Source organism: Echiichthys vipera (assembly GCF_963691815.1).
Source record: "Echiichthys vipera genome assembly, chromosome: 20".
In the NCBI taxonomy this organism is placed as follows: Eukaryota; Metazoa; Chordata; class Actinopteri; order Perciformes; family Trachinidae; genus Echiichthys; species Echiichthys vipera.
In genome coordinates, this window is record NC_139845.1 from 12,438,290 (window position 1) to 12,465,051 (window position 26,762).

Here is a 26,762-nt window from a genome sequence, read left to right on the forward strand (position 1 = left end):
AACCTTGTGTTGCCTGCAACATGCACGGTAACATAATTTATGCCTGGTGAGATCTTCCACTGGAGCAAGCAGCAATCAAAGGCAGATGTTGGATGTGGACCGAAGCTATGGAACAAAGCTGTACACATCTCTGAGGCAGGGTTCATGACACCGCGCACAACCAGCTGGGTGAGTGTTTTGCCACCCAGATGCCCAATTTCTCTGTCTCTCACTCAGTTGCCGGCTTATCAGGGAGAGGGGGGGGGGGGGGGGGTCTGGCAGTGCAGGGTTGCAGCCTACAAGTGTGTGTTTGTGAGTGTAATGCTAAACCAGACACAGCCTGGGGGCTCCTTTCAGAGAGAATCCGCTTTACTTTGCTCACAGTCTCTCTCTCTTTCTCTCCTCACATTCTCTGTGCAATGCAGCTGAGTGGGTGAAAAGCAAGGAGTGAGAGAAAGAGAGAGAGGGAGGGAGGGAGGGAGAGAGAGAGGGGAAGGCAGTAGTCAATCACAGGGCCAGAGAGAGAGAGAGAGAGAGAGAGAGAGAAAGATTGGAGAAGCAGACAGTCGCTCGTCCCTCACTCCAGGCTCTAAGTTTATAGGCAGCCAGGCAGATTTTCTTGGCTAAGACTCAGCGCTCATGACAGGATTAGGAGCCGGGGACGCGGGACCAACCGGAGATCTGCAGGTCCTAGTGGACGAGCCCGGGCCAGATACTCTTCCTGCACAGGTAGGACTGAAACCTTCATATTGTACCAGAGTGCATCAGATCTGTCTATCTATAAAATATTATTCAGCTGAAAGCAAGAGCAAAGCCCCAATCCTCCCTGATGCAATATTCAGTACCAAAGAGGATTGTTTTGGCAAGTAATGTTTGGCACCAATGTTTAGTTCTTGGTTACAAAATCGGATCCCCTGAAGGCTTGGAAAAGAGCACAGCATATTATACTATCTTGATGTGAAATGGTCATTAGGTTTCAGAGTGTGTAATAGAGTCCGAACAAAGGATTATTATCTTTTACATGAAGTGTGACTTTTCCTTTTTCTTATCCCCCAGTTTCTGCTTTCTTATTGTTTCATTATAAGCATGCACTGATAGTGTATGCATAGAAAGAATGAATAGAGAGCTTACTAAGCGCTTCATGATAAGTAATTCAAAGATAAGTCACAGCTAGTCTATTAACTGTACATGAGAACATGTGCTCAGTGTCAGACATTGATTCAGTATACAGCTTAGCTCTCTCTCGCACAAATGATGCAATTGCAATGTGAAGATATGAATGGGCAACAATCCATCGATAAAACTCCAAACAAGCAATGAATTATTGCATTCATCGCATTTAAGTTGCACCTTGTTCCAGCTCAGTATTTGAGGAATTTCTGAAGAACTGTCTTCTTCTACTACAAAACTGTAATGTGGAGTTGTCGAAGTTGTGCCAAGTTCATGAGGGTCGTTGCACCCAGGCATTGATAAATTGTAGATAAAGTCTGCAGCAAAGAAAACATTAAATTGCTAAATGTAGATGCCCTCTTGTTGCTTTTGTTGTGAAACTGGCCGGTGGGCATGCACCATGAAATAAAAGCACTCATACTGCTGTGATTAGACATTCAGTTCCCTGTGTAGCTCAACAGAAAGAGCTAAGCAGCACTTCTGCCAGAATGAGGGGTTCATTTACCCACTTGGACCCTCTCTGTACTGTAGGAAACTCTGGACAGTCATGCCCCCCTAATGACTCATGTTCAATGAATGCATAGCCAACTCTTTATCCTGTTAGCAAATGAATGAGAGTTGAATTGAGAGACTTTGGATGTGATTCAGGATATTCGTCAGACAGCTCTTTTTTGAGCGATTTCCCAAATTTGTGGGTAAGATTACCAAAGAAGAAGCCAGAAATTCTGCAGAGCTTCCTGGACAGTTTGTGTGGATACTTGCAGGTCCTATCTTGTAAAAAGTGAGATTTCCATGTTTATTTTTAATTACAAAGCAGGTGGATGTGTTATATAAATAATACTGTGGAATTATCAAAACGCTTAATCTGTGTCAGGAGTTCCTTACTCTTGTGATGACACATCTATATACAGGTATAAAGTGCCACTACAGTGTAGTTACAGTCATTCCCCAGCTGCCATGATGGTGCAGAGACTCCGAAGAGATTGCAAATGCGGATGACCCGGAAACGCTGACCGATCAGAGCAGACTTGTTTTTTTAACATTAAATCATGTAATCATGTGAGCACAGCTATATACATCTGCACATGGAGTTACATACCCCCTAAGTTTCAGTAAAATTCCAGACTCATGAAGCGCAGAGCGGAGCAGTGTGTGTTGTCCCTCTGGAATCCTGCACCAAAAAAAAGAAAAGGGGGGGTGGGAGAGATAGAGAAAAAGCTTGACTTGCAAGTTTCCCCTGATTACAAAGCAGGAGAGCCCCTTTTACTTCAATTTCTGCCGTTTCAGCTTGCCACAGTTAGGTTTGAGTGGAACACTCTGTAGTAAGAAGAGAGAGGGAGTGGGAGTGGGAGAGTTGTGCTTGAAGTTTGAGTGTGCGCTGTGCCTGGTGCATGTGTGTTTAAGGTGCAGATGTGTCTGGCGCCAATACAAAGCAACGAACATAGCTGGTTAGTGGGGGGAGAGACATTGTGTGTGCGTGTGAGAGCTCAACATCTCAAGTTTTTCAACTCCCTCGATTCTGATGAAGCATTTTGCAAGACACTTAATATTTTTGACAGAAAAGAATAGAATAGAAAACTGCAAAAGAAAAATGAAGGTAGTAAATGTGGCCTTGAATTTATAAACCTGAGACATTTTGGCGTGCAATCGTGTTTTTATAACCTAGTTGAGTGTTTCTTAGTTAGCAGTTTCGGAGCATGATTAGATGCAGCCAAGAAGCAGGGGGACCACACTGATGCCTGTGTAACGTCAAATGAAAGCTGCATGGTTGTCGCAAACACAAACACACAGACACCCGCGCACAGGAGCTGCATGAACTAAAAAAAAAATGTGCATGGGACAGCAACCTTTTGTGAGTGTTGTAGTCGCTATTCATGTGGTTTGGACGCTAGAGAATGGAATATTTCTTATGTGTATAAGGAACACACTCCTTCTGATGTTTGTTTTGCTGAGTTCACCACCTCTGACCCTCTCTGAAAAACGTGTCATTTTCTGTTTCTTAACCCCCCCTCTGGCCTCTCCTCCTTTTCCGCAGAAATGTCTGGTTTCAATTAGGCTCTCAGGGGTGTGTAAGGGGGTTCTCTCTGTCGCTTGCTCTCCCAACAAACACACTACAGTATGTGTCTGTCTGTGTTGCTGTCTCGTCCTCTGGTTTAGAGATTCAGGGCTTGTGGTTGGACTTTATTTTCCCTCTTCTTCTCTTTACATTCTCATCTGTACTGTCATTATTTCCCCATGTTCCTCTCTGTCTCTTTGTTATAGCTGGATGGCAGGTCTGTTACATGGTAACAAGCCACACATTAAGGGAATTCAGCCCAAAGGAAACAAAGGTCAGCTTGCTGGGCGGTTGGCTCAATGAAGAAATAACACTCACCTTTACGCTTGATCCTTGTTGCCCTCCAACTCTCTGTCACTTCTGTAATTAACTACCTGACTGACTGCCGTTCTGCTTGCCCCTCCATTATCATCTGAATTTCTACAAGTGGTTAAGGAGAAAAGGCTTGTTCTTGTTTTCGCAGCTTCCCCTGCTTGTTCTCGCTTTCTCTCTGCAACACAGTGGCCCCTTGTGTTTCTGAACTGTTTCTTCTGGAGGTCTGAACTCTTTCCATCCCCAGTGGCCAGACCAGTGTTATTGGAGCACAGGGAGCCTCTGCAGGTAGAGACTGTGCAACCTCAACCTTTTGTGGGTCAGAGGCTGTGAAATTGTGTTTTCAAAAGGTGCAGCAAGATTTTTTTGTAGTTTTATGACTTGCATATTCCTCAGCCTGGTTGAATTTACAAACTTTCATTATTAGGGGCAACATTTTTGGCCACTTGGGGGCAACAGAACAAACCTGACGTATTATATCACCATAAAAAAGTGGATATGGCTAATGTGTTAGCAAAAACGCTCTTATTTACACATCCAGCATTCGTTTGGAATTGAGTTTCTGCACATGTGGAAATGGTGTTACATGCGTGTGCATGCATGTTTGACTTTTATGACTGGGATCTGGACAATTCTGAAAGGGGTTTTGTATTTTTACCCACAAATGTAATCTAAGGTTTGAGAAATACCAAACGTTAGCTAATGTGTGATGTTGGCTCTTTCCCCAGATGATTAAAAAAACTAAAAACTTCTTGTGTGTTCTCGGCTTAACAGAAGCAGAGCAGTATCACCTGAAACCAAACAAATCCCTTTGCCAAGGGGAATTTCCCTTTAGCTGACATCATGATATTTAATGTCCCACACAAGTTCAGCTTCTGACATTAATCGTGTCCTTAGGACTTTCCCTCTGTCTCTCACTTTCTCCCCCTGGGGTTATTTTCAGTCTCAAACATTGTGGTTTTCAAATATGTGTGCTTCCTCCATCTGTATTTCTCTTAATGTCATGTCTCCTCTCTCACCACGTCTTCCTGATGTAGGTGGCCAACCTGTCTCTGTTTCCTCTGGTCTGCTGAGGCCAAATGACCCATCTGAGCCCACAGTCTCTTGTACTCATGTCTCTCTTTGTGTACATCTGCATACATATACTGTTATGCAGTTTTATGCATTAACATGTGTGTGCCAGACGGAGGTTTCCCCCGCCCTTATTAACGCACATTAAATGCACTTTGACCTTTGGTTCATTGGCAGAGCGGTGTAACTTCCCCTCACCCTAGCTAATGCCACCACTGAAGTCCTGCCAAGCCACCTAGTTATATTATACTTTCCACTTCATTATGCAACACTATCCTGCATTATAAGTATGTATGTTTAATGTATGTAATGTAACTCAAATGAGACATATTATGTTTATTTAAGCTAATACAGCAGGGTGATGTTAAGCTGTTATAAGTCTACACTCCCCGCACACTGTTCCCCAAAACAAAATCCAGACTGAGAAACACCACAGACTTAAGCATTTATCCAGTGGTTTGTTTCGATTGCAAGCACTTGTGCTGAGTACTGTCCTATACTTGTCTAGAAGACTGACTCGTAAACTGTTTTGGTTTAAAAAGCTATTAGAAAGATTTAACTCAAATTCCAAAATAACGATTATTCCACTGGCTCAGCAGTTTTAGACACAATAATACAGTAAAGTGTCTGTTCAGTATACACTGGTAACTGAATCTCTATCATAGAGGATGCCATAATAATTCTCTCATTTCAATTTCATTTTGTTTCAAGTGAATTTATTTGACAGGTTTACTGACAGCTCATTCTGTCTCTGCCTGTGAAATCCACCTAATGTGTTTGGAATGTGAAAATATCGAAAATTGAGCAAGGAATGTTAACACAACGTAAAATTTCAAATAATTAGTACCCATTATAAAAAAACAAACAACATTCTGTTAACAGAATGACCCTAAGGCCTTTAAACTACACTCTTAACATGCCAGACCTTCACTAAACTGTGAGCAGACTGATAAAACTGTCAGACAAAATACAGCACTACATGTGCTGAGGGCTAGAATATGATTGATGAGATAATCCATTTGACATGCAGAGGTAACTCACTTTTTCAGTCTAGGGGTCTGTTTCATTTGGATTTGAGAAAGAAACACCATGTCACATATTATGAGAATCACCTACCTTTATCGAAATACTTTTAAAGGCCCTATATTATACTCATCCTTGGGTCCATCCTTGTTTTATGGGTTTCTCCTAGAACATGTTTACATTCTTTAATGTTTGAAAAAAAAAAAAAATTCTCATACTGTCTGTCTGAATATACCTGTATTCATCCTCTGTTAGAAACAATCCTGTCTCTTTAAGCCCCCCTCCTGAAAAAGCCAAGTCTGCTCTGATTGGACGGCATATCCGGGTCTTTCACATTTGTGCTCTCCGAATCTCCGCACCGTCATTGCAGCCGTGGCAAAACAGTACTTTCACAGTATTTATATAGCGCCTCAATCTGCTTAACTCGCTTATAATAACAAATAGGAACTTAAATTATGAAACTGGTCAGTGAATATGTTGAAATGTCAGATAGCATTGGCAGCTTTGTAGTATTTGAACAAAAGTTGCCATGCTAGCAGCTCAATGAGGCTGTAGCTGACTGACAGAGGTACTTTTAGCTACGTGATAACGTCCGCACATGCACTTTCAGGGTGGACAAATAGCTGACCACCTTTTTATTCAAAAAAAGCCTCAGGTTCTTCCCCCAGGCTTATTTTTGCATGATCCAAAAATGAGAGACATATTGCTACCACATTTATGTCCAGACCAAACTTTATTCTTGTATTTAGAGCAATGACCCTGAGGACTGAAACCCTCAGGGCATTCTGCTGGAGGTTTATTGACAGAAGGAGATGTTTTTTCTTTGAGTTGGCGCAGACTGACCAGAAGGAGTTAGGGCGGGAAATAATAGGTTACTAGACTGGAGGGGCTAATTTGGGCTTGTATGGGCATGAGGTGAACCACAGGGACAGGTTTGGCCTGAGTGGGCTTGTTATGGTCCCAGCTGGAATGTGTCATGGATATTACGGGCTGACTGTAGCTAGATTTCTAAGAAAGGGCTGGTCTTTTCCTGGTCAACAGCTGTGATGTGGTTAAGATCTGAGCAGCACCAGCTACCGGTCAAAAATGGTTTTAGGATGGTTCATTGACTACAGAGGGAAATAGAGAGACATGCTCCTTCTTTTATTTTGCAATAAAAGTTAAGTTTCAACAGCTGGTTAGTTCCATGCTTTACGCGTGGAGATGCAGGACTACTTGCATCATACACATAAACAACCTTTACCAGACCAAATGACCTAACTTAACAGCCGTTATACAGGGAGATGGATGTGTCTGGATCCACTCAAGACCCCTCTCCATGCTTTCCACCCGAGTCTCGTCTAGTCTTGTGTTTGGACTGGCACAAGACCACCTTGTGTTGAAACATGTCTCTCATCACCTGCACAGACACACAAACATGGGCTTGCAGTCGATATAGGACCCATGCACATGTACATACAAATCCTGCTTGTATATAAATTAAAGTGAAAAAAGACAGGACTCAATTTCTCAGTTTCTCTCTCACACACACACACACACACACACACACACACACACACACACACACACACACACACACACACACACACACACACACACACACACACACACACACACACACACACAGACAACTGGCAGCTGAGAATAACTAATTCATTTAGTTTCTGTTGGGTTTGGAGCGACGGCTCACTAGAAGTCTATTATTGCATGCGTTGGCTGCAGTGAAGGAAATCGAACTTTCATGTTTGCTTCATTTGAGACGATTGATATTTTGACAGACAAAGAGCACTCAGTGGACTGGAAAGTGCCTCCCCTGGTACATTCTCAGCTGTTGTCTGACATGCCCGGTCTGTTATTCACAATGGAACGACACCATCTGCATTGACAGGCTTGTTCCACTGTGTGAGAGACTGGAAGACTGGAAGGGGGCTGAGGTTTGGTACAGTTGGACTGAGTTGGACGGAGCGTGCGCGTAAGCCTATGTGTGTGTGTGTGTGTGTGCGTGTGTGTGTGTGTGTACAGTATCTTGGCAGAACTGTGGGTCTTGCCTTTTTGCCCCTGATCACACAAGGGACCCAGCAAGTAGTAAGTCCAAAAGAAATGTCTCTGTGGCGAAATATGACAATCGGCATCATTATTAAGCCATAAATATTGAAATTTTTCCAGTCCATGTCTTGGAGTTTTCATATTTCTGTCTGAAAATAATGTCACTGTTTGGCAGTACAGAGAGTTAGACAGCAAGGAATACGCAAAAGCAGTAAGACTAAGACTACTACTTGGATGGGACTAGTTTTCCAGGTGACAAGACAGGAAGTTCCTCTTTCCTGGCTGGCTGTTTCACTCTATTTACAGTCGACAGGCTGAGCAAAGCAACCAGCTTTTGGTTGTAGCTTTGTGTTTAGCACACAGACATGAGAGTGGTGTAGACCCTTTAATCTAACTCTTTGTCAGAAAGCAAATACGTCAATTTCCCAAGAATTCAAATGTATATATTTCCTTCCAATAAGTTTAAAGACAACCTTTTGTGGTCATGTGAATAATCAGTCCAAAAATGGATTCTTTTTTTTTTTAACTAAAAGGGTTCCCCCTATGGAAGACCTGAAAGGCAAGGTGAAATTATATTTTTCGGACGTTGTCTATCTCTTATATAGGAGATAGTATCTGGAAGATAAACTTAGGCGTTGGCCAACAGTGCCTGAAAGTTTTCTTTTTTTTCACCTTGCCTTTGAGGGCTTCCACATCATCCCTACACCTAAAATCTCTTTTAGTCATAATAAGAGGGGATGGTTTCCTGGAAACCTCAGGGAGACTATAAGACAAGTATAATGCCAAACTATCCCTTTGACTAAGCAAGTTTTGTAGTTGCCTAATCCGATCAGGCAGCACTCCTTTGAGTCGTTATTAGAACGGTCATACTGTTTAAATTCAGATAAAAGGCACATATGGATCTGACACATTTTATATATTAATGCAAAAGATATACTTTATTGCAAGGGATAAACATCCTGCAAATCATCAATAGGAAGACACCAACATGAAAACATGGATGTCAGAGATGGGACATAAGACACAAAAGGCAGAGAGTCAGGGCATGTTTAGAAAAAAATTGTCTGGAAGAGATGGAGTGAAAAACATCCAGGTCTGTTTAGCTTAAGGAAGACAGCATTTATGGGATATCCCTGAAAGAAAGCACCACTTTACTGCAACCACATTTTAACCCATAACATGTTAACACGTAACAAATGTCTCTTTCTTTTCCTTGAAACCCCTTTTCCTGTTTCCTCTCGCTCTCTCCACTAATTCTTTCAACATGCGAAGTGTTACCATTTTATTTGTCAGCATGTCTCGGCATGCCACTACGACAAATCCCGATACATTTGATTGTACGTGTGAATAACTTTTTTACTGCTTCTCTTTAGCTATGAACTTTTTAATAATCTCTCCTTCAGAATGTGTAAAACATTGAAAAAGTTATGTTTTCTGTCCCACACACATTTACATGGTCCTTTGTGGATTTTAAGTTCGCTTTACCCTTGTGCTACTTACTGATTCTAGATTAACTGATAATATTTGATGACATTGCGCGTGTGTGTGTCATCATGGAAAAATGTGGTTCTGGAGACACCGACTGTAGCAGGAACTACCAGAGGCGGTTTTGAGTATTTTGCCAGATTTGATCACTGCGATAGCGTCACAGAGTTCTAAGATGGGTGTGGGTCTGAGCAAGGACGCTGAAAGCAGGGCGGTAGGAAGTAGGGAAATTTTACGCCCCCCCAGCTGGATTTGGCACAGCAGGTGTGATCCCGTTGCAAGATATAGTTTCTGTTGTAATCTGTAATCTTAGTGGCAAGGGACATTCAAAAAATGGATTCCAAAAACTACAATTACAGATTAAACTGAGTAAAGAGTGAACTTTCTGGCTCACTACTGCACCACCTTTACTTTGCCAGGTGGTTTTGGTAAAAAATAATTCAGAGCTTCGACTAATTTAACTCTTCATTCACCCAAGCTAAGTCTTTTAGCTGTTGGTGATGTTTGTATTTGTCCTGACACTGGACTGAACACAGCATGATACTTCAAAGTAAAGTAAAGTGTACCTTTATTCATTTTTCTATGGATTACAGGCGAATCACCACAAAAGTGAGGCAATGCTGGAACGACCAGTGACATAAAAACAAAGGAAGGTGTCAGAAGTTTTTAATTCTAAATGCATGCCTATGGGTCCTGTGTGTATTTTGAGTATTCTGGGCATTTACGTGTGTAACAACAATGGTGGATTGCTGGATTAATAAGGTGCTTTTTTTTTTCTCTAATGCGTCTTTAAGCACCCTTATAATTCTGTCTAAGGAGAATCAGCAAATTAGGGTGTAATTTACTGATAGCCAGAGACTGTATCAAACAACTCACCAGCAGTTATTCAAGTGTCAGCTTAATGGCGAAACTGTGAGTCAGATTGTGTGAAGTGGCCAGTGAAATTTACCTCTCTCTCTTCCTCTGTTTTACCTCTTTGTACGCACAGCTGTGACTGGCCTCCCGTGTCCCGTCACACCGATCTTCCAACAACAGTCTTCCAAGGTTGACCTAATTACAGAGAGGCCTCCTTACCTCTCCTCTTCTATCCCATCATGCGTCTCATCGCCACCCTCCTCCTCTTGCTGCTCCTCCGGTCAGCTGAGCCCCGGAGAGGCCCTCGGTCAGGGGCTGCGGAGAGGGATGCTGGGGTCCGCGTACGGGGCAGAGGCAGGGCCGGAGTCATGAAACGTCAAACTCAGGAGTGTAAGGAATACATGGAGGCAGGAGAGAAGTACCTGGACTGCCAGGACAGGCAGCTGACCACTGTGATGCAGGATTGGCCCAAAGATATTCACCATCTGCTGCTGGCAAGAAATAAGATTCAGGTATTTACATGTGCACTGTACAAATAAGTGGTAAGACATAAAAAAAATGGGCTGTAGCAGGTGGTTTCAGACACAACTAACAATAATGAATAGGTTCTGAGAATGTCTCATACAGTTTTGTGTAACAAACGCATCAATTTTCTGTTTGTTAAGCTTCATACCCTGACCCTAAACCCAGCCAGCTTGTTGATACCATGAGCATCTGTGCACCATTTATTTGGAGTTAGGATCAAAGTACGATTTTTCCTGCTTTGTATGTGTGCGTGTAGGTTTCTGCACGTCTGAATGAGCGCACAGGATGTGTGCCACAGGTGTTGAGAGGAACAAAACAAAAATGCTCAGCCAGTGAGCGAAAAAAGAAGGACAAATTACTTACAAACACACGTTGAAAAATGAGTGTAATTGAGCTTTATTTTGAAGTTCAAAGAGTTGGGTTCTTGATTGAATGAGCAGTGAGGGAAAGAATGAACAAAGTGGATTTTTCTTTTAATCTTAGCTGGTTCTTTGGCCCTGTTGGATTGTGCATAGAATTATAAAAACATTGAAAATATATTCATTAAAAACTGTGTATATATATAAAAAAAAATATTATTAAAGCTATATCTTGCAATTTGCTTGAGAGCACAGGATGAGAGTGGATGAGGTGTTTAATCCCAGGTCCTTGAGCTTTGTGATGGAGCACATGGAGCAAACTATTGTGTTAAACGCTGACTATATGTCTGAAAATAACGTTTTTGTTTTAGACAGACATAATATTAATTGAGCTGAGGTTTATGTACAGAAAAACACGTTTACATCTCCCCCCTTAGGTTTTGAGGGACAACATGTTCTCCCAGTTCTCCCAGCTGAAGAGCCTGGACCTTCAGCAAAACGACATCTCCATGGTGGAGGATGGAGCGTTCAGCGGCCTCTCCCAGCTCACCACCCTGCTCCTCCAACACAACAGACTGAAAACAGCCACCGAGGAGGTCCTGCTCCCTCTGCCCCGTCTCACCTACCTCCGTCTCTATGACAACCCCTGGAGCTGCCGATGCTCATTGGACAGCCTGATCAGGACCCTGCAGGTGCCTAGCAACCGCAACCTTGGCAACTACGGCAAGTGTGCGGAGCCCCAGTCACTGAAGGGCCAGAAGCTGAGGAAGCTGAACGTGGACTCGTTGTGCGCGGATGACAACCAGGTGGACAGGAGGCCGGGGGGTGGAGAGGGGGGGCGGCCGGGGCCTCCAACCAAGGTGAAGACAGAGGCCACTTCCATGTGCCACACCTACATGTTCCCCAAACCTCTGCTGGACTGCAGCAGCAAAGGTGAGACTCAAGTTCTGTTTTTTCTGTAACTTTAATATCTTGTGTGATGTCATGTTTATAATTATTATAAACTGAATTAAGCTGAATTAGTCCGAGACCAGTCAAAATGTTGTTGGTTGAATATAACAGAGAAAAACACGTGTTGGCCTACTGTGTTCACAGAAAAAGACAAACTGAATATGAAGGATGGAATAATCTCACACAAGGAATAACTCATCAGACGCATTAAAAAACTTCTCATTTGCAGCCATGTGAAATCAAGCAGCATCACTGTGTGGTGAAGCTGAAGCTTCTCTACTTATTTGATGGTTCTCATGTGTGATTAAAGAATTAAACTGTCAAAAAGGCTATGTCAACGTCATGAGTAACAAAAGGCCCATTTGTTTGGCTTGCTCAGCACTCTCCAGTTTAGAGTTCTGATGGCTTCTACAGTAAAATTGGGCATGAGAAGTAGTTTGCTGACAAATGATTTTGTTACAATGAGGCTGAGGAGCAGAGATGTGTTTGTTTTATTATGTTTTCCACATAGGGAGGTGCAGGAGCAGGCTCTGGGCTGGTCATAGGCTGTTCTTTCAAACTAAATTTTAGGTTACCTGCCATGATTGTGATGCATTGTTATGCTAGTAGAAAGGAAATGAGTAAAAAGAACCTTCTCATTTAAATCATCGTAGTAGGATGGTGGAGTAAACTGAGGAGAGGTTTTGCAGTCACGAGCAGTGAAGTAGTAGCGTAAAGAAACCTGTTATGAGTGAGTAACGATGAACAACAATGACCAACTTACAGATTCATCCTCACACTCTTGTCACTGTGTAGGAAAGCACATTGTTATCGACAGATCAGTGACAACTTTGTTTGCCTTGTTTTCTGTAACCGAACCGGAATGGGGGCACAGGCGCATTAACAAGCTAGCTAGCCAGCTGTTCGCTGGTATTCTTGCTAGTGCTGCTGTGCTTTTATGCTGAAGTGGTTACAGACGATGAGCTGAACAGCAGGCAGGTGACCAACGGCAGCGCTGGTTCTAGTGGTGCGTCCACTGTCGGAAGATGCTAGCTCGTACCCGCCGACTAGTGCTTTCCTCGCGGCAAGCTGTGAAACACTTTACGGCCCAACTGGTGTGTGTCACACCGTGACAACTAACAAGAATCGCCACTTTGTATTTAACTATTCAAATAACCATGACAAATGGCTCTGTTATATCCCATTGTATATCCCATCTATTTGATGAGTTGCAATGTGTCTGTAATCTTGTGGGGTGTTTAGCAAACAAGCACAGCACAATCACTATTGTATTGTATTCTGATTAGAATCATGCATTCATTAACTTTCTGCAAACTTGTGTACATTTAAGAATGCTGCAGTTACCATCAGCAACTCAACCTCAGCATGGTTTGAAGGCAGCAGAAAAAAACTGAAACAGGCAGACATGAGTCAAAAATAAAAGAGAGCTTCTTTCAGCTTTTCCAGTTCTCACATCTGATTCTCTCTGTGTAAAATGCCACTATGAGGCTGCTATGGCTAGGTTGTAACTTCTCTAGTGCTCCATAAAAACTTTGTCACTGTTGTTTTCCAAAGACACGCTGAAGGCAGACACTTTCTGAATTTGTGCAGACCTTCATGTGGGCTCTTTATTCTTGGTAGCTCTCTCATCTTCTCCCTTTTATCCATTTTCTCTCTGTCGCCTTCTTTCTCTGATGCCCAAATCATCCTGTCAACATACTCAACTGAAAGATTGTCTGAGTCCATATTTCGGACCGAGTGAGCTCCTAGAATAAAATGAGCAATTGAATGCTTCTATAAATGGAGGGGCTTATGCCTTTCACAGAGAGAAATCTTTCACAGAGCACTGAGAAGCCAAAACCACACAATGCAGCATCTGTGTTTTGTAAATGCTGGAGGAAGCTTCAACGTATTTTCCTAATTTGTCTACAGAAAAAAACTTTTGAATTGATTCTTTATCTGAACCACTATAAGGTTTCTCTGTTTTTTCTCACAGGCTTGATAATAACTCTCCACATCCTGCCTCCTAAACCATGCCCCACCATCAAAGCAATATGTGATGTGTGAATGTTGGTTATTATACTACAGCTGCATGACATTCAGTGTGGTGTCTGTGCTTTTGATTTGGGAGGATGCACATACAGTTGTACTCTTAGCTGATGCAAGAAGTTTGGAGTCTTTTTCTTGTTTTCCCTGTGCTGCATTCCAGCACCAATGTTTTTACTGGTTGCATTAGCTGTATTAGCTGTCAAATATAATCACAGGTATATTATTATAAATAAATTAAACATGTGATTTTCCAGAGTGTCAGTTCTGGTCTTGCATCACCAGACCATACTCCAGCGCTGCAGTTTGGTCTGGCTGCACAAGTTACCATTCTGGTATAGGGGGAAAAACGATGTTGGCTGTTTGTACTGCTTTTAAGCAATCACAATCGTCTTCGGTGACGCTACTGTAAACCCTGGATGCAGCAATGGTACCCTTGTAAAACAGATTAGAGACTTTATACTCATACTGTACATCCGATAAGCCACTACTGGCATTAAAGGAAAATCAGCTTCCGTACTTACCTAAGAGAAAAAAATATAATAAGAAAATAAAACAACCAACAAAATTGTGGTTGTGTACAGAAATAAGAGTATTTAGCTTCCTGCTTGAGGCCTATTGTTCTAAAATGGAATGAAAACTAGCCTTTAAGTTAGCTCGGGTACATTAAAAACGTTAATTAATGTAGTGTCCATTTTCTCAATTAAAGAAATTGAAAATTGAATTGAAAATGCTAGGGGTCAAAAACTCAACAGGGAACCTTTAATATTTTTTGTAAGTTTCTGGTAATTTGATTAAATACGGCTTTATTATATGGACTATGCATTACGTGGCCAGAACATAACTAAAATAATAAAGCCTGTAAAATCCGATTTTGACACAGGCAGCAAGACATGGCCACAAAATGTGCTGATAATATTGACCCATTTTGTCCAGTTTCATTGCAAGACTGTCAGCTTTAACAGTTGATTACCTATAGAGGTGCTACAAACATGGTTTCTCTTTCACTTTGGACTGGAAAGCATGTGGGGAGCAAAAATTAGGAAACCCAGAGCAAGAGTGGAAACATATTCCGATCTCTCTGTCTCCAAACCCTACATTTTCCCCTCATCTATGGCTTTCTCCCTGTTTTTCTACCCTGGTCTCCATGCCTCCCTCACTCTGGTTTGAAGGCTTTCTCTCTGAGGTGAACCACAGCAGATTTCAGGCTCCACATCATTCTCACTGTAGATCAATGCTGCACAGAGTGGTCAGAGTTTTTATGGCTGTGTTTCTCAGAGATGGGACGTGGACTTGAGATGGGACGTGGACTTACTCTGTGGTAAGATCAAAATGTAACTTCTGTTTAAACCCCTGTTATACAGTGGATACATTATTAAACTGTGGTGTTTCAAGGCGCCGTCTTGGGGCCAATTTTATTTGCTTTATACACTCCTAAACAAAATCTTAAGACCAGGGGAAAATTACAAATATTCGCATTTCGCAGTGGTGGATTGTAACTACAGTTCACTCCCTCAAAGGTTTTTTTTCCCAGGATAATAACGTTGTTCTTTGGGACCATCCTGTGTGTCCCATAAATCCCATTGAGAACATTTGGGGATGGGTGGCAATGGAAGTTTACCAAAATGGATATTAGTCCCAGACCCTGTATTCCCATTTGTGAAGCCTTCTTCACCAAATGGAGCAACGTTCCCTAAGCATGCCTAAACTAATTTTCTGGAGTGATTAACAAGAACAGTAGGGGCTACTCATTACTTAGTCCTTTTTGACACTTTAGGGCTAATGTTCTTAAACTTTTGATATGCTGATGAACAGGCTGTTTAAATGCAGTTTTCAATAAATAACCTACCTTATATTTTTTTCTCTTGCTCCTGTTTCTTCTTTTTGCATTTTGAAGCTCTACTTAAAACCCGGTTATAATCCACCAGGGTGAAATGTGAATATTACTAATAATAATATACTTTCCCCTGGTTTTAAGATGCTTGATTTAGGTGTTATTTTTCAATCATTGTTCATGGACGACACTCAACTATACCTGATAAAAACAGTATCCTAGTACGCTCCCTCATTGACTGCCTTCAGGATGTGAAATATTGGAAGGCAAAAAACTTCACTTAAGTGACAGTAAAACTGAAGTGACCCTATTTGGTCTCTCCAACTCCACTGGGGGTATAGCTGAACACTTACTGCCCATGCCACCTAACATTCATGCATATGCCAGACATCTTGGTGTCATCTCTAATACGGTTATACGGTTTTGTTTTTTTTGTAAACTTACCGCATTCCTCTGGCCCTTCATTGGCTACCGGAGGACAGGAGAGAATTTAAGGTTCTATTATTTGTTTTAAAGCCTACTTTAACAAGGTCTGGTGCCTCAGTACATCTCTGATCTCCTGTGCCGCCTCTCCAATCCCCGATCATTTAAATCGTCAGACCAACTGCTCCTGGCTGTCCCTCATTCGAGGCAAAGGGCTAAGAGCGATCGGGCCTTTGCAGTAGGCGGCCCAAAGCTGTGGAACAGCTTACCATTTTCAATTAAGTGTTCCCCCACTATGGACACTTTCTAGGCCAAACTCAAGACCCACATGTTCTCTCAGGCCTTTAAGTGTCCGTTTCTACACTTCTGCGTTTTATATATTCCATCTGTTCCATTATTTATTTATTTGTGCATGGGATGACACTATGTGTGTAATCTGCTTTTTCATGTTTCCATGTTATTTTGTTATGTGGCTGTACAACACTTTGGTAAACTCTTGTGCTTTACCTAGAACTAGCTGTAAACAATTGTATTTATTAGACTTTTTTATTAATCCGTAGGGAACGTACGAAGCCTTAAGTTAAGCTTCCATGAAATGTCCATGGGAAGCTGCGATTTTGAGCTGCGGAACCAAATGTCGGGGATGGTTTAGCTTTTGGCAGCAAAGTGTAACCAGGAAAACCTGCAGCCATCAGTAAACAGAGTCCTGTGAGTCCTGTTGATAGCCTTGGAGCCCGACAAATCTGCAAGCTCATCCTCTGCAAGATCCTGGGCACGCCACTCATAACCAAAACGTTGTGAGAAACGCATTTTTGCTGCAATTTCAAAAGTTTGTAACCCAGTCCTGCTACAAAACAGACCAAACACCCTCATGTATGTGTCGCACAGCGCTGCAGCATTTTGTTGCTGTGATTGGTTTTAGTTCACGCTACGTTGCTCTGGTTTTAGGTCGATGTAACTGCATCCAGAGGCATTTTGGTCTGTACCTTTGAGTCTGGCAGAGGTTCCAGACTAATATGTATTTGCGAAGTCTACAGTAACAGTGTCAGGTGAACATGTTGAACTATGTTACAAAGAATTCTTTCAAACACATTGAAGTTGGCCAGAATGTTGGCATGTTAGAGAAAATTAGCTTTAAGATAACTACAAAAGTGTATCATAAATAAAGCATCACTAACTTTAAAAAGAAACATTGGCATTAAAAAGTCATATTAGCATGTATTAAATGACTGAATCTCCGTTTTCTGTATTAGTAAGACAGTATGTGGCACATTAAATTAAAAATTAGTACAAAGCCAGCTTTTCTTATTAGCCTCCTTAAGCATTAAGTCATTCCACGTTGTTTTTATCATACACATCTCATGATGTTAACCAGAAACCCACCTATAGGGTGGTAGTGATTGTTTTGGCATTCTGCCTTCAAGGCTCTGCTTATGGGGTGAAGAAATCATTGGTTTCAGAAGTAACATAAATCCTCCATATAAACATTAGAGTAGGCAGCAATGAAGTGACTCATGTATACGGTGAGTTGGCTGATTCCCAGTCACACAAAAGCCCACGCACACGATATTATGTCAGGCTCTCCCTGGACCTGTTGAATCACAGACACCGGGCAGTTAGTCAGCAGACTGAATTGAATTCTCCATAATGTGTTTTGAGCGAGAAACAGAGAGCATGAATGAGAAAGAGGACGATATTAAAACGGCACTCTCTACTAACAACAGGATTTAGCTGCAGACTCCGCCAGCCACCAGAAGGCCAAACTGCAGTAGTTTGAAGGTCCTTTTGACAATGGAAACTGTAGAGGTGTTGTGGAACTGAACTTCTGTGGGTTCAAGAAATTTGTCACGCTGAGGTGGAAAGGGCAACGAAACACAGAGAACAGAGCATGAGAACAGACCATGGGATTAAAAAAAAGGCCAGCTGTTTCCCGCTTTTTCCGAAAAAGGTCCTATCTTTATATGTGAATGGGGAATTGTTCCCCGATCTGTTATTTTTTTCACAATCAGTGCCGAATTCTAAATGGCAAACAGCAAATAGGCTTAAGTAGACCCTAACCCTACCCCTTAACCCTGACCCTAATCCCGACCTGAATTAAATCAGCGAAGGCATAGGCTTATGCGACCGGGGAACATAGGAGCCATGAAACATAGGGATGACCCTGCATGACACACCTGAATCTGTGACCAAACTGTTGGTGATCTACTTAAAAAATGTTTTGATCAGTGGTTACATACAATTGTTCTAGTTCTATGTAGTGAAATTTGACTTCTGCTCTTAACCCATCCTAAGGAGCAGTGGGCAGCTTTAGTTTAAGCTGGTTTAAAGCACAACCGCTCCGCCTTCTGTGCAACAGTTTGCATTGTGGGTAATGCAGGCGTCACGTTTTGACATATAATACTGAAGAAAAGTAAAAGTAGCTTTAATGCAGCCCAATTTGGAGAGGAAGTCAGTCTAATGTGGAAACTTATTCTGTTGTATTCTGTCAATGTGAATTAACGCTTTAAGGCAATAACCTCTAAAAACTTAGCATGACTCTCAATACAATCATTGTAAGGTAGGATGTGACTACTGGCACTAATCTGTCTATATATTTTGTCCCAATGGTGACAGAGTTATGAGTATTACATAAAGCCAAAACACAACATGCAAAATCCAGAGCCCAGGAAAACACAGGTGGTAATTATGGAGGATGCTGACAGTTAAGTGCACCATTCACATTAAATGTTAATGATGGAAAAGATCCCAACTCAGTCCAGATTTTTTACTTCAGTCTGGATTAGTAGTGTAGCTTTTCCTAAGGCATAGTCAACATTAACCCTCATGTTAGACAAATAACTATACTATATATATTTCCTCTCCTAGCTTTATACTGTCTTGGTTCATATAACATATAAGCAGCTGAGGTGCACCTCACATGAAAACTGTTAAACATATGAAATAGAAACCTTTTCACTGCTTCCTAATGCTACAACACAGCACATCTAGTGCCAAAATATGTTAAGGAAACACATCAAGAAGTAATTCCCTCTATCCAAACCACAAACGTTCACTGCGCTATGTACAGTTGACCACAATGTAATCATGTCAACTTTGTAAAAAAATAACTGCTTCCCTTTTTACCGTCTAAACAGTATAAAACATATTTTACAATCTGCTCCAAATGGAATAAGTCTCAATGCAACAAGTAAATAAATCCTGCATACATACAGTGGCTGTATTACACCTTTTTCAAACTGTTTATTTCATTGTATAGAATATATGGTGAAAAAGAGACTGACAGCAGATTTGTTTGTAAAACTTTGTGTACATGTAATTCATCAGCAGTGCTAACCCATAGATTAATGTTCTTACTTACTTACTTGTACTAAATTGTGCTAAAGTTTAACTCTGTCTCTTCAAACATTTGTTAATACTGCTGTACATTAATTGTGTGCACTAAAGTATGGCCTATAACTAACACTGGAACACTGGATGTTTTGGCAATTATCTGACTAAATTGCTGCAGAAAGTAATTCAAACCTTGCACTTTGACATAAAGCAGGTGCTACAGTTGAAATGTAATAGCCAATGGTCCAAACTAAATTTATAGCAGAGGTGTCATCAGACGAAACACACAGAGGGTTTCTCAGGTAGTACAAATCACTTTTTTGGCCAGAAAAGTCCAGGAGGGACAGATGTTCACATGTGCACCGACATAATGACTTCAGCAGATTCAGTAAAAAAACAAAACAAAAAAAAACAACCAAATGAATGTATGACTTTCATTTTTCCTGACATGTTCTCTCCTTCTCTCTACAGTATGTGTGTTTATTCATTCAGCAGTCTGCTCTGCAGGGGCACAGATGTTAAAGTGGGAGAGAGCATAACACTTTATCTAAAGGATTTGCTCAAAAAAAACCCAAGATACCCCAAAGGCTCCTCCTGATAAATTATTGGACTTCCTGAACACACGTTTAGTTCCAGGAAGCAATGAGCGAGAGATAAGCAACATAGTAAATCAAGATAAGCAAGATTATCTTTCCATCTTTGGCTCAGCTTCAAGAAAATAGGTCCTACTGGCCACAGACATTGTCACTACTGAATACACAGTGTTGGAGATTATCCACGTTTACTGTAAAACACAGAAGGCCACAGTGGATCTCACTTGGACAGAGACCATCTGTTTTTGGCTCTAAAGGTTTGAAGTTTCATTTCTCACAAGGGAGCCTGGGAATTGGAGTCTGATGTAAGATTTCCAGCATTTTTTTCCTCCTTTTTTTTCTAATCTTGGACAAAGTTGCAGACACATGTACACCTATGGCAAGATTCCCTTTAGACTTCAAGCACTCCCTGCAGAAAGCTGAAAACGTGCATCCAAAGTCGGTTCTTTCTTTGGTAAATATATCTGCCTGCTGCCGCACACTCGTCGGCCATCGCTGCATCACATCATTATAATTACCCTTCCTTTAGTTAATTGGCTACATCTGTGCACATGCTGTATGTCCTGTGTGTGTGTGTGTTATATATTCTTAGAGTCAGTAATGATTTACGGCACCATGATAACTAAGATCTAAGACATCTGTGGCAGTAAAGACTGTGACATCTGCTCTATAAAAGGGTCTATAAGCATTCTTCTAAGCAAATTATGCAGTCCATATAAATAAATACATATAGGAAACTACTCAAGATGCGTGTGTGCATGAATGCTGACACACATCGTACGCAATATTTTCTTAAATACAAAATAAAGCGATTTTATATAAAAATAAACATTGTTTGATTATATCTCAGTCAGTATTCGCTCCCTAGACGTACTCCTGTTTCTTCTCATCTGCAAACTCTTTGCAAACTGCTTCAAAAACAATCACTCATGTTCATATTAATCATACAGGTTGCTGGGACCACCTACTCAATTCTAAACAGATCTGCACCATGATTTTCAGGGCAGATATGTCCTCCAATTGAGATGATTTGCATATTCTTACAGACACTCTGAGGTCAAAAAGGAGTATTTTTGAAATATAAGTATACAAAAGATATTACAAGTATAATTTTATACTTAATTCAAAGTGTATAACATACACTATTAAATAGTGTTCTTCAATAGGTAGAAATACTAAACATTAATGTACTAATCTGCAGAACTTAAAATGGAACTTTTTGTATTGTACAAAAGTAATCACAAATTCTTGTAGTTGTGATTTAGTTTATTTATTGATCCAAGCTTCAGCTCTGTTGTTTCTAGATTTCGGGACAAAACGTATTGACAGTGACAAATCTAACTGTGAGATTTATGAAAAATGCTCCACATGGGACCTTGATTTATAACTCCAGAAAAGATCTGTCACAGTGATGAGAATATGTGGGAAACTGTTTCATACATTAGAGTCTTACCAAAGCTTCTCTTACTCTGTGAGTCTGGAAACACTGGAGGAGAGTGGAAACACCCCCCCCTGGCACAGAAGTGAAATATTGTTATACATGCTGTCACACTCGACTCCATCTTGAAAAAGTTAAATGTTACACACAACCCACGAAACATCTTGAAAATGTATAAAGATACAGAATGATTGGATTTCCAGCTCTCCTGCTGTTTCTGATGCTTTGCACTTTGTATTCATTTGATTTGCACATCTGCTTCAATCCTGTAAACCTATCAGCAGGGATACAGGAAAAATCTTTATTTGTTGTGGTAAAGTTTAAAACTTTGCAAAAACATAATCTGTCGTTCCAGCTGCTATCGCAGTTGAAGAACTCATGTTTCTTTGTCTTTTACCTTCTTTGCAGATTTGAACAACATCCCGTCTGACCTGCCATCTGACATAGTGAAGATGGATCTCTCCAGAAACATCATCAAACATCTCAGGCCCAAACAGTTCCTGCTGTCCAAAGACCTCAAGCTGCTCAACCTTAGCAGCAACAGCCTGCACAATATAGACACAGGTAACCACTGCCCCAGCCCCCGATACCGCTCATACACATCGGGCCACTTCAATGTGTAATGCCATGGCCACAAAGATATGTGTGACTTAAAGTAAAGTTCAACAGACACGGCTCCTGTCAAAAGTTAAAGGTCCCCTATTGTTTAGATTCAAAAATTTTATTTTAGATTTTAAAGCAGGAGATGTTATATAAATACTGTGAAAGTATCAAAATGCTCAAACCAAAGAGACATTTTAAATAATTTCCCCCTGGGATTATTAAAGTATTTCTGATTCTGATTCTGAAATTCACACAGACCGTATTTTTTTTTCATCAAATGAGCCGCCAGGACTTCTGTAAGGTTGTGATGTCACAACTACAGTATACTCTCTATACTGTATAGGCAGAAAGGGCTGCTTCAGTGCTGTTAAACACTGACCAATCAGAGCAGACTGGGCTTTAGACAGAGTGAATAGAGGTTTATTCAGACGGACGACATGAGAAAAATAATGTGTATTTTGAAGATTTAAAAGGTTCTCCCCCAATGGGTTGCAAGATAAATCTGACATATGAAATGATAGCCACAATCCTGCCCTGCAAAGCCTAAGTGCAGTAACTACTCATCTTTGTTTTTTTCTCAAGAAATACAGACTCATTTTACATCACCATGCCTCTAAAAGTGTTCTAATTAAAAAAAGTTTTTAAAAAAATCACTCTTTGGTTAAACTGATCACACCACTTTAACATTACTACTGCATATAGACTTCTCAGTCTCTAGACAAAAAGGTTGGGAACCATTGGGTTAAACGACTACAAGCTTAAACATGGATGACAAAGATGTTGAAATGATAAACAATACTGGCACAACTAACACAAGTGGCCCATTTAAAAACACAAATAACCTCATCAGGAAAATAAGACAGTTTAGTGCTCAAAAGATTAATCTTACTGAATCAGAATATCTGCTCTGAATAGAAATTCTGCCTAAGCACTAGCATCATTAAAGACAGTGCAGACTCATTACTCTCTCCAAGCTAATGATGTCTGGGCTCATGTCTTCCTGCCCAGGAGGGAAATCTATACAAAACCTTGTAGTTTTCTTCATTACTTTGCAACACATGTAAACAATCTACTACAGCCTGCCGCAGCGTGCCCAAGATTATTTGGAAAGTGAAAAAGAAATTCTGTGTAATTCTGAGAGCGTTTGATAGCCAGTGACATATGGCCTCAATCATGGTTTCTCCTTCCAAACATGTTTACATTTGGAGTAAAATAAAAACAGGTTGTCTTTTCATTCATGCTTCTTTCCCGCTCTGGTCACCCTCCACATGAAATGCATAAAAAATCTGGCACTCTAGGGCTTTTACGAAGAAATGCACAATTGTTTGCATTTGTCTTCCATAGCTGATTTTAGCTGATGTTTGTGCCGGATTGCAGTGGCTTTTCCTTGCTGGAAACAAGGCAATAATTTGGACAGTCACAGGAGAGCACAGTTTATTTGAAGGTCAATTTAGTGCACTTTCCTATGACTAATAGCTTGACATTTTAGGAATTGTCACAATGTAGGGGAACCACCCATCTGGAACTCCAAACATATATTTCTTTATGCTCTTCATGCAACAACGAAGCAGCAGAAAATTATGTAATGGTGGGACTTATGTAACAGTGATATCTGTAGTTATGGTAACCAGAGACTTTGGAATTGTGTTTATTTGTTATGGAGACATGTTGCCAAAATCAGCCCAGAGCGGGGCAAGCCTGGGGGGTAAAAACCCTAATTTATCGCCTCAGCTGAAGTTGGATAAGGATTGTGTTTCCATGCCATTCTGCCTAGTTCTTTGTTAACTCAAATACCGTTGCATGTGCATTAACGCTGGAACAAATGATGTTGTATGGCTCTGCAGTCCTGGGTGGAATGCTGATTAAAATACTTTACAGTAGGGTGTTATGCAGGGCTCTTTGCTTGCATTTTTTTTCATGATAAAAAGTGGACAGTAGTCTCAAAGGACAGTGAGATAAGGATCCTCTGGTCATAGTGGTTAAAAAAAAAAGCTCATTAACAGAGGCTCCTTTGGGAGAGTCATGAGTCTCATGAGCAGAGAGATAAGACACGGAAGGGGCCCTCCCTCATCCCTCCTTATTACGCTCCTATAGTTTCCTCTAGTGTGAGAGAGTCTTCTTTATGGTGGGGCGATGAGACTGCAGTCACAGTAACTTATCTGTTACAGTGAAAATTGAATTCAGAAGGATTATAGTATTTTTTCTTTCATTTCTCAGTGATGTCTTCATCCTCCCATTTCCCTCCCCTCCTGTCTTTTCCACTTTTGTAAGATCAAAGCTCGGCCCTAAGGCTAGAGGACAGCGTGAAACAGTCTCCACTGTCCCTTTACACAGACTGATAATAGTGTCTGGAAGCTTTTAAGGACACCAGCGTCACCTTTTTAAGTCGAGTTATGCCCAGATCAAAGTCACTTTGGATTTTCAAGTGGAGATGTATAGTATAAGGGACAACTAGAAATAATAACCTCTTATTCTAAAAATGATGACAGTTAAAGTCAAGTGGTTTTCAGTACCCCTGCTAAATAATATATACATGTAATACTTTAAGGAAATGCAACTTCCTGTAATATTTAAGCACAGTAAGTGTGTCATTTTCAACACACTTCAGACAGCACAAGTTTTGGTTAAATTTCTGTGCGAACACATGCCATGACCATATGTTGACCCTGAAACTACAATTTTGGTATGTAGCAAGTGTCGCTGCCACCCTGCTGCTCCAGGCTTTTAACATAAATATACAACATAACTGTTCCACCATGCACCACTGTTTTCCCAGCTTCTCTGGCACATGATCCAGTTGCTCACAGTTTTCTACTCAATAAACAACATCTTACCACTCATCAGAGGTCCACCACGCTACTTAATTTAAAGGAGTGTAATTAGTCAAGTGTCAGCTGAGCTCATCATCTCACCTGGCACTGCTCTCCTGAGCCTACCGCACACCTCTCTCTCCTGCAGCTGAGAGCCAACCGGGCTCACCTCCACATAGTGGTTGTCATCTTTTCTCTTTATTGTAATGAGTAATGTAAAGAGTTTGAAATCATCTAACTCTGCAGTTCCTGTCAGCTCTATGGAGTATTTTGGCATCTTTCAGTTCATTGTTTTGGTTGGTGACCCACGATTTTTAAAAAGTTGACTCCCACAGCTCTCATCAGCACAGTTTCCTGACACAGTAGGCAGCAGTTCAGCAAACAAGCTCTGATAAATCAACTGTACTCTACCTACCAAGCACAATACAGTAGACAGACAAAGTTATCAACTACCTTGAGAAGAAAGTTGAGCATTTAGGAGTGTAAAGCCCTATTCGGACAGGAATAGTTTCATGTGAGGACATGGGGTAAGGTCATTTTAACCAGCGGTTTTCGTCCCGTCCGATTGCAGTCAGTAATTATTCCTAAGAATGTCAGTCAAAATTACAGCCATTTTCACCTTTTGTAGAACGGTCAAAACTATTTTACCCCATCCACACGTCAAACTAATCCCATCCGAATAGGCCTTCAGCAGTTGGAGGAAAAATGAATATTTGGCTGACGGCTAGGGACACTATTTCAAGTGAATGCCCATGTTGCTCTGTGTCTGCAGAATATGTAAATAAGCAACTGTCTGTTAAAAAAACAGGAAGTGTCCAGGGAGACAGGATGGACAATTTTGCATTCAGGCAGAAGTATAAGATGCCAACTGATTTTGTTTAACTTTTCTTGCCCTACCAGCTGCATTCGCAGGCCTGCTGTATCTCCGTGAGCTGGACCTGTCCAACAACAGCCTCCATTACTTCCAATATGGTGTACTGGAGGACCTTTACTTCCTACGGAAGCTCTCGTTGGAGAACAACCCTTGGATTTGCGACTACAACATCCACTACCTGATCTACTGGCTCAAGCACCACCCCGGCGTCTTCTACACTGGCCTGATCTGCTCCGAGCCACAGGAGTTCAGGGGCTGGCGCGTCGAGGATTATGTCAAGACCTACAATGGGGAATGTCCCAAGGATAGACAAACTGGAGGGATGGATACGGGGCAGGGAGGACAAGGGGGGGCGGACAATGAGGCACAGGAGTCGGTGGGGGAGACGGGTGAGGGGCAGGATGAGCGTCTGCCTCGGCCCCTGCAAAAGAAGAAGCCCAAAAAGTTTGAGATCATCAGGCTGAGTTAGAAAGGTGGTGGCTCGGCGGACTGGTGCGGTTTAGAGTGGAGATCAAAGGAGAGTTGGATTAAAATGCAGGTCTGTGGAGAGGATGAAGAATGGATTAATAAAGGTAGACTCAGCGATTTGATGTATAAATAAAAACATGTGACGTGTAAAAGTACAATTTTGGGATAAAATCCATTGTGTTTTTAGTGATCATCATTCAGTCTGTATCAGGTCTAATAACCCCAGCCAAGACGTCTCTTTGAATTTCCCACACAATCAACTCTAGGTGCACTCTCTCTCTCTCTCTCTCTCTCTCTCTCTCTCTCTCTCTCTCTCTCTCTCTCTCTCTCTCTTTTCCTTTTCAGTCATTTTAGTTGAGGATATACTTTTTCCCCCTAAAAAGTTTTGGGTCCGTTTTTGTATTAATTCATGTACTACGTTGTCTACCTGTTTTCTGGAAATAAAGTTGGGTTTATTTTTTCTGAAAATGTGTTTGAAATGATGGAAGTCAAACATGTATGTTGACATACTAACTATCTCATATGTCGTACA

The 26,762-nt window shown here is 41.2% G+C and overlaps 1 protein-coding gene across 1 annotated transcript; it reads left to right on the forward strand.

Moving 5' to 3' along the window:
- Positions 1–474: 474 nt before the first annotated feature.
- lrrc17 (leucine rich repeat containing 17) lies at positions 475–26,692 on the forward strand. The gene is made up of 5 exons (XM_083935617.1): positions 475–708; positions 10,131–10,509; positions 11,319–11,814; positions 21,884–22,039; positions 25,789–26,692. Exons 2-5 carry the CDS (start codon positions 10,237–10,239, stop codon positions 26,229–26,231), a joined length of 1,368 nt encoding a protein of 455 aa, XP_083791743.1. The 5' UTR covers positions 475–708; positions 10,131–10,236; the 3' UTR covers positions 26,232–26,692.
- Positions 26,693–26,762: the final 70 nt, after the last annotated feature.

Bases quoted from the DNA above. Each gene is read 5' to 3' on its own strand.
- lrrc17 (XM_083935617.1), top strand. From the start codon at position 10,237: ATGCGTCTCATCGCCACCCTCCTCCTCTTGCTGCTCCTCCGGTCAGCT. The intron at 10,510-11,318 runs GTATTTACATGT...CTCCCCCCTTAG, and splicing joins TGGCAAGAAATAAGATTCAG to GTTTTGAGGGACAACATGTT. The intron at 22,040-25,788 runs GTAACCACTGCC...TTGCCCTACCAG, and splicing joins CCTGCACAATATAGACACAG to CTGCATTCGCAGGCCTGCTG.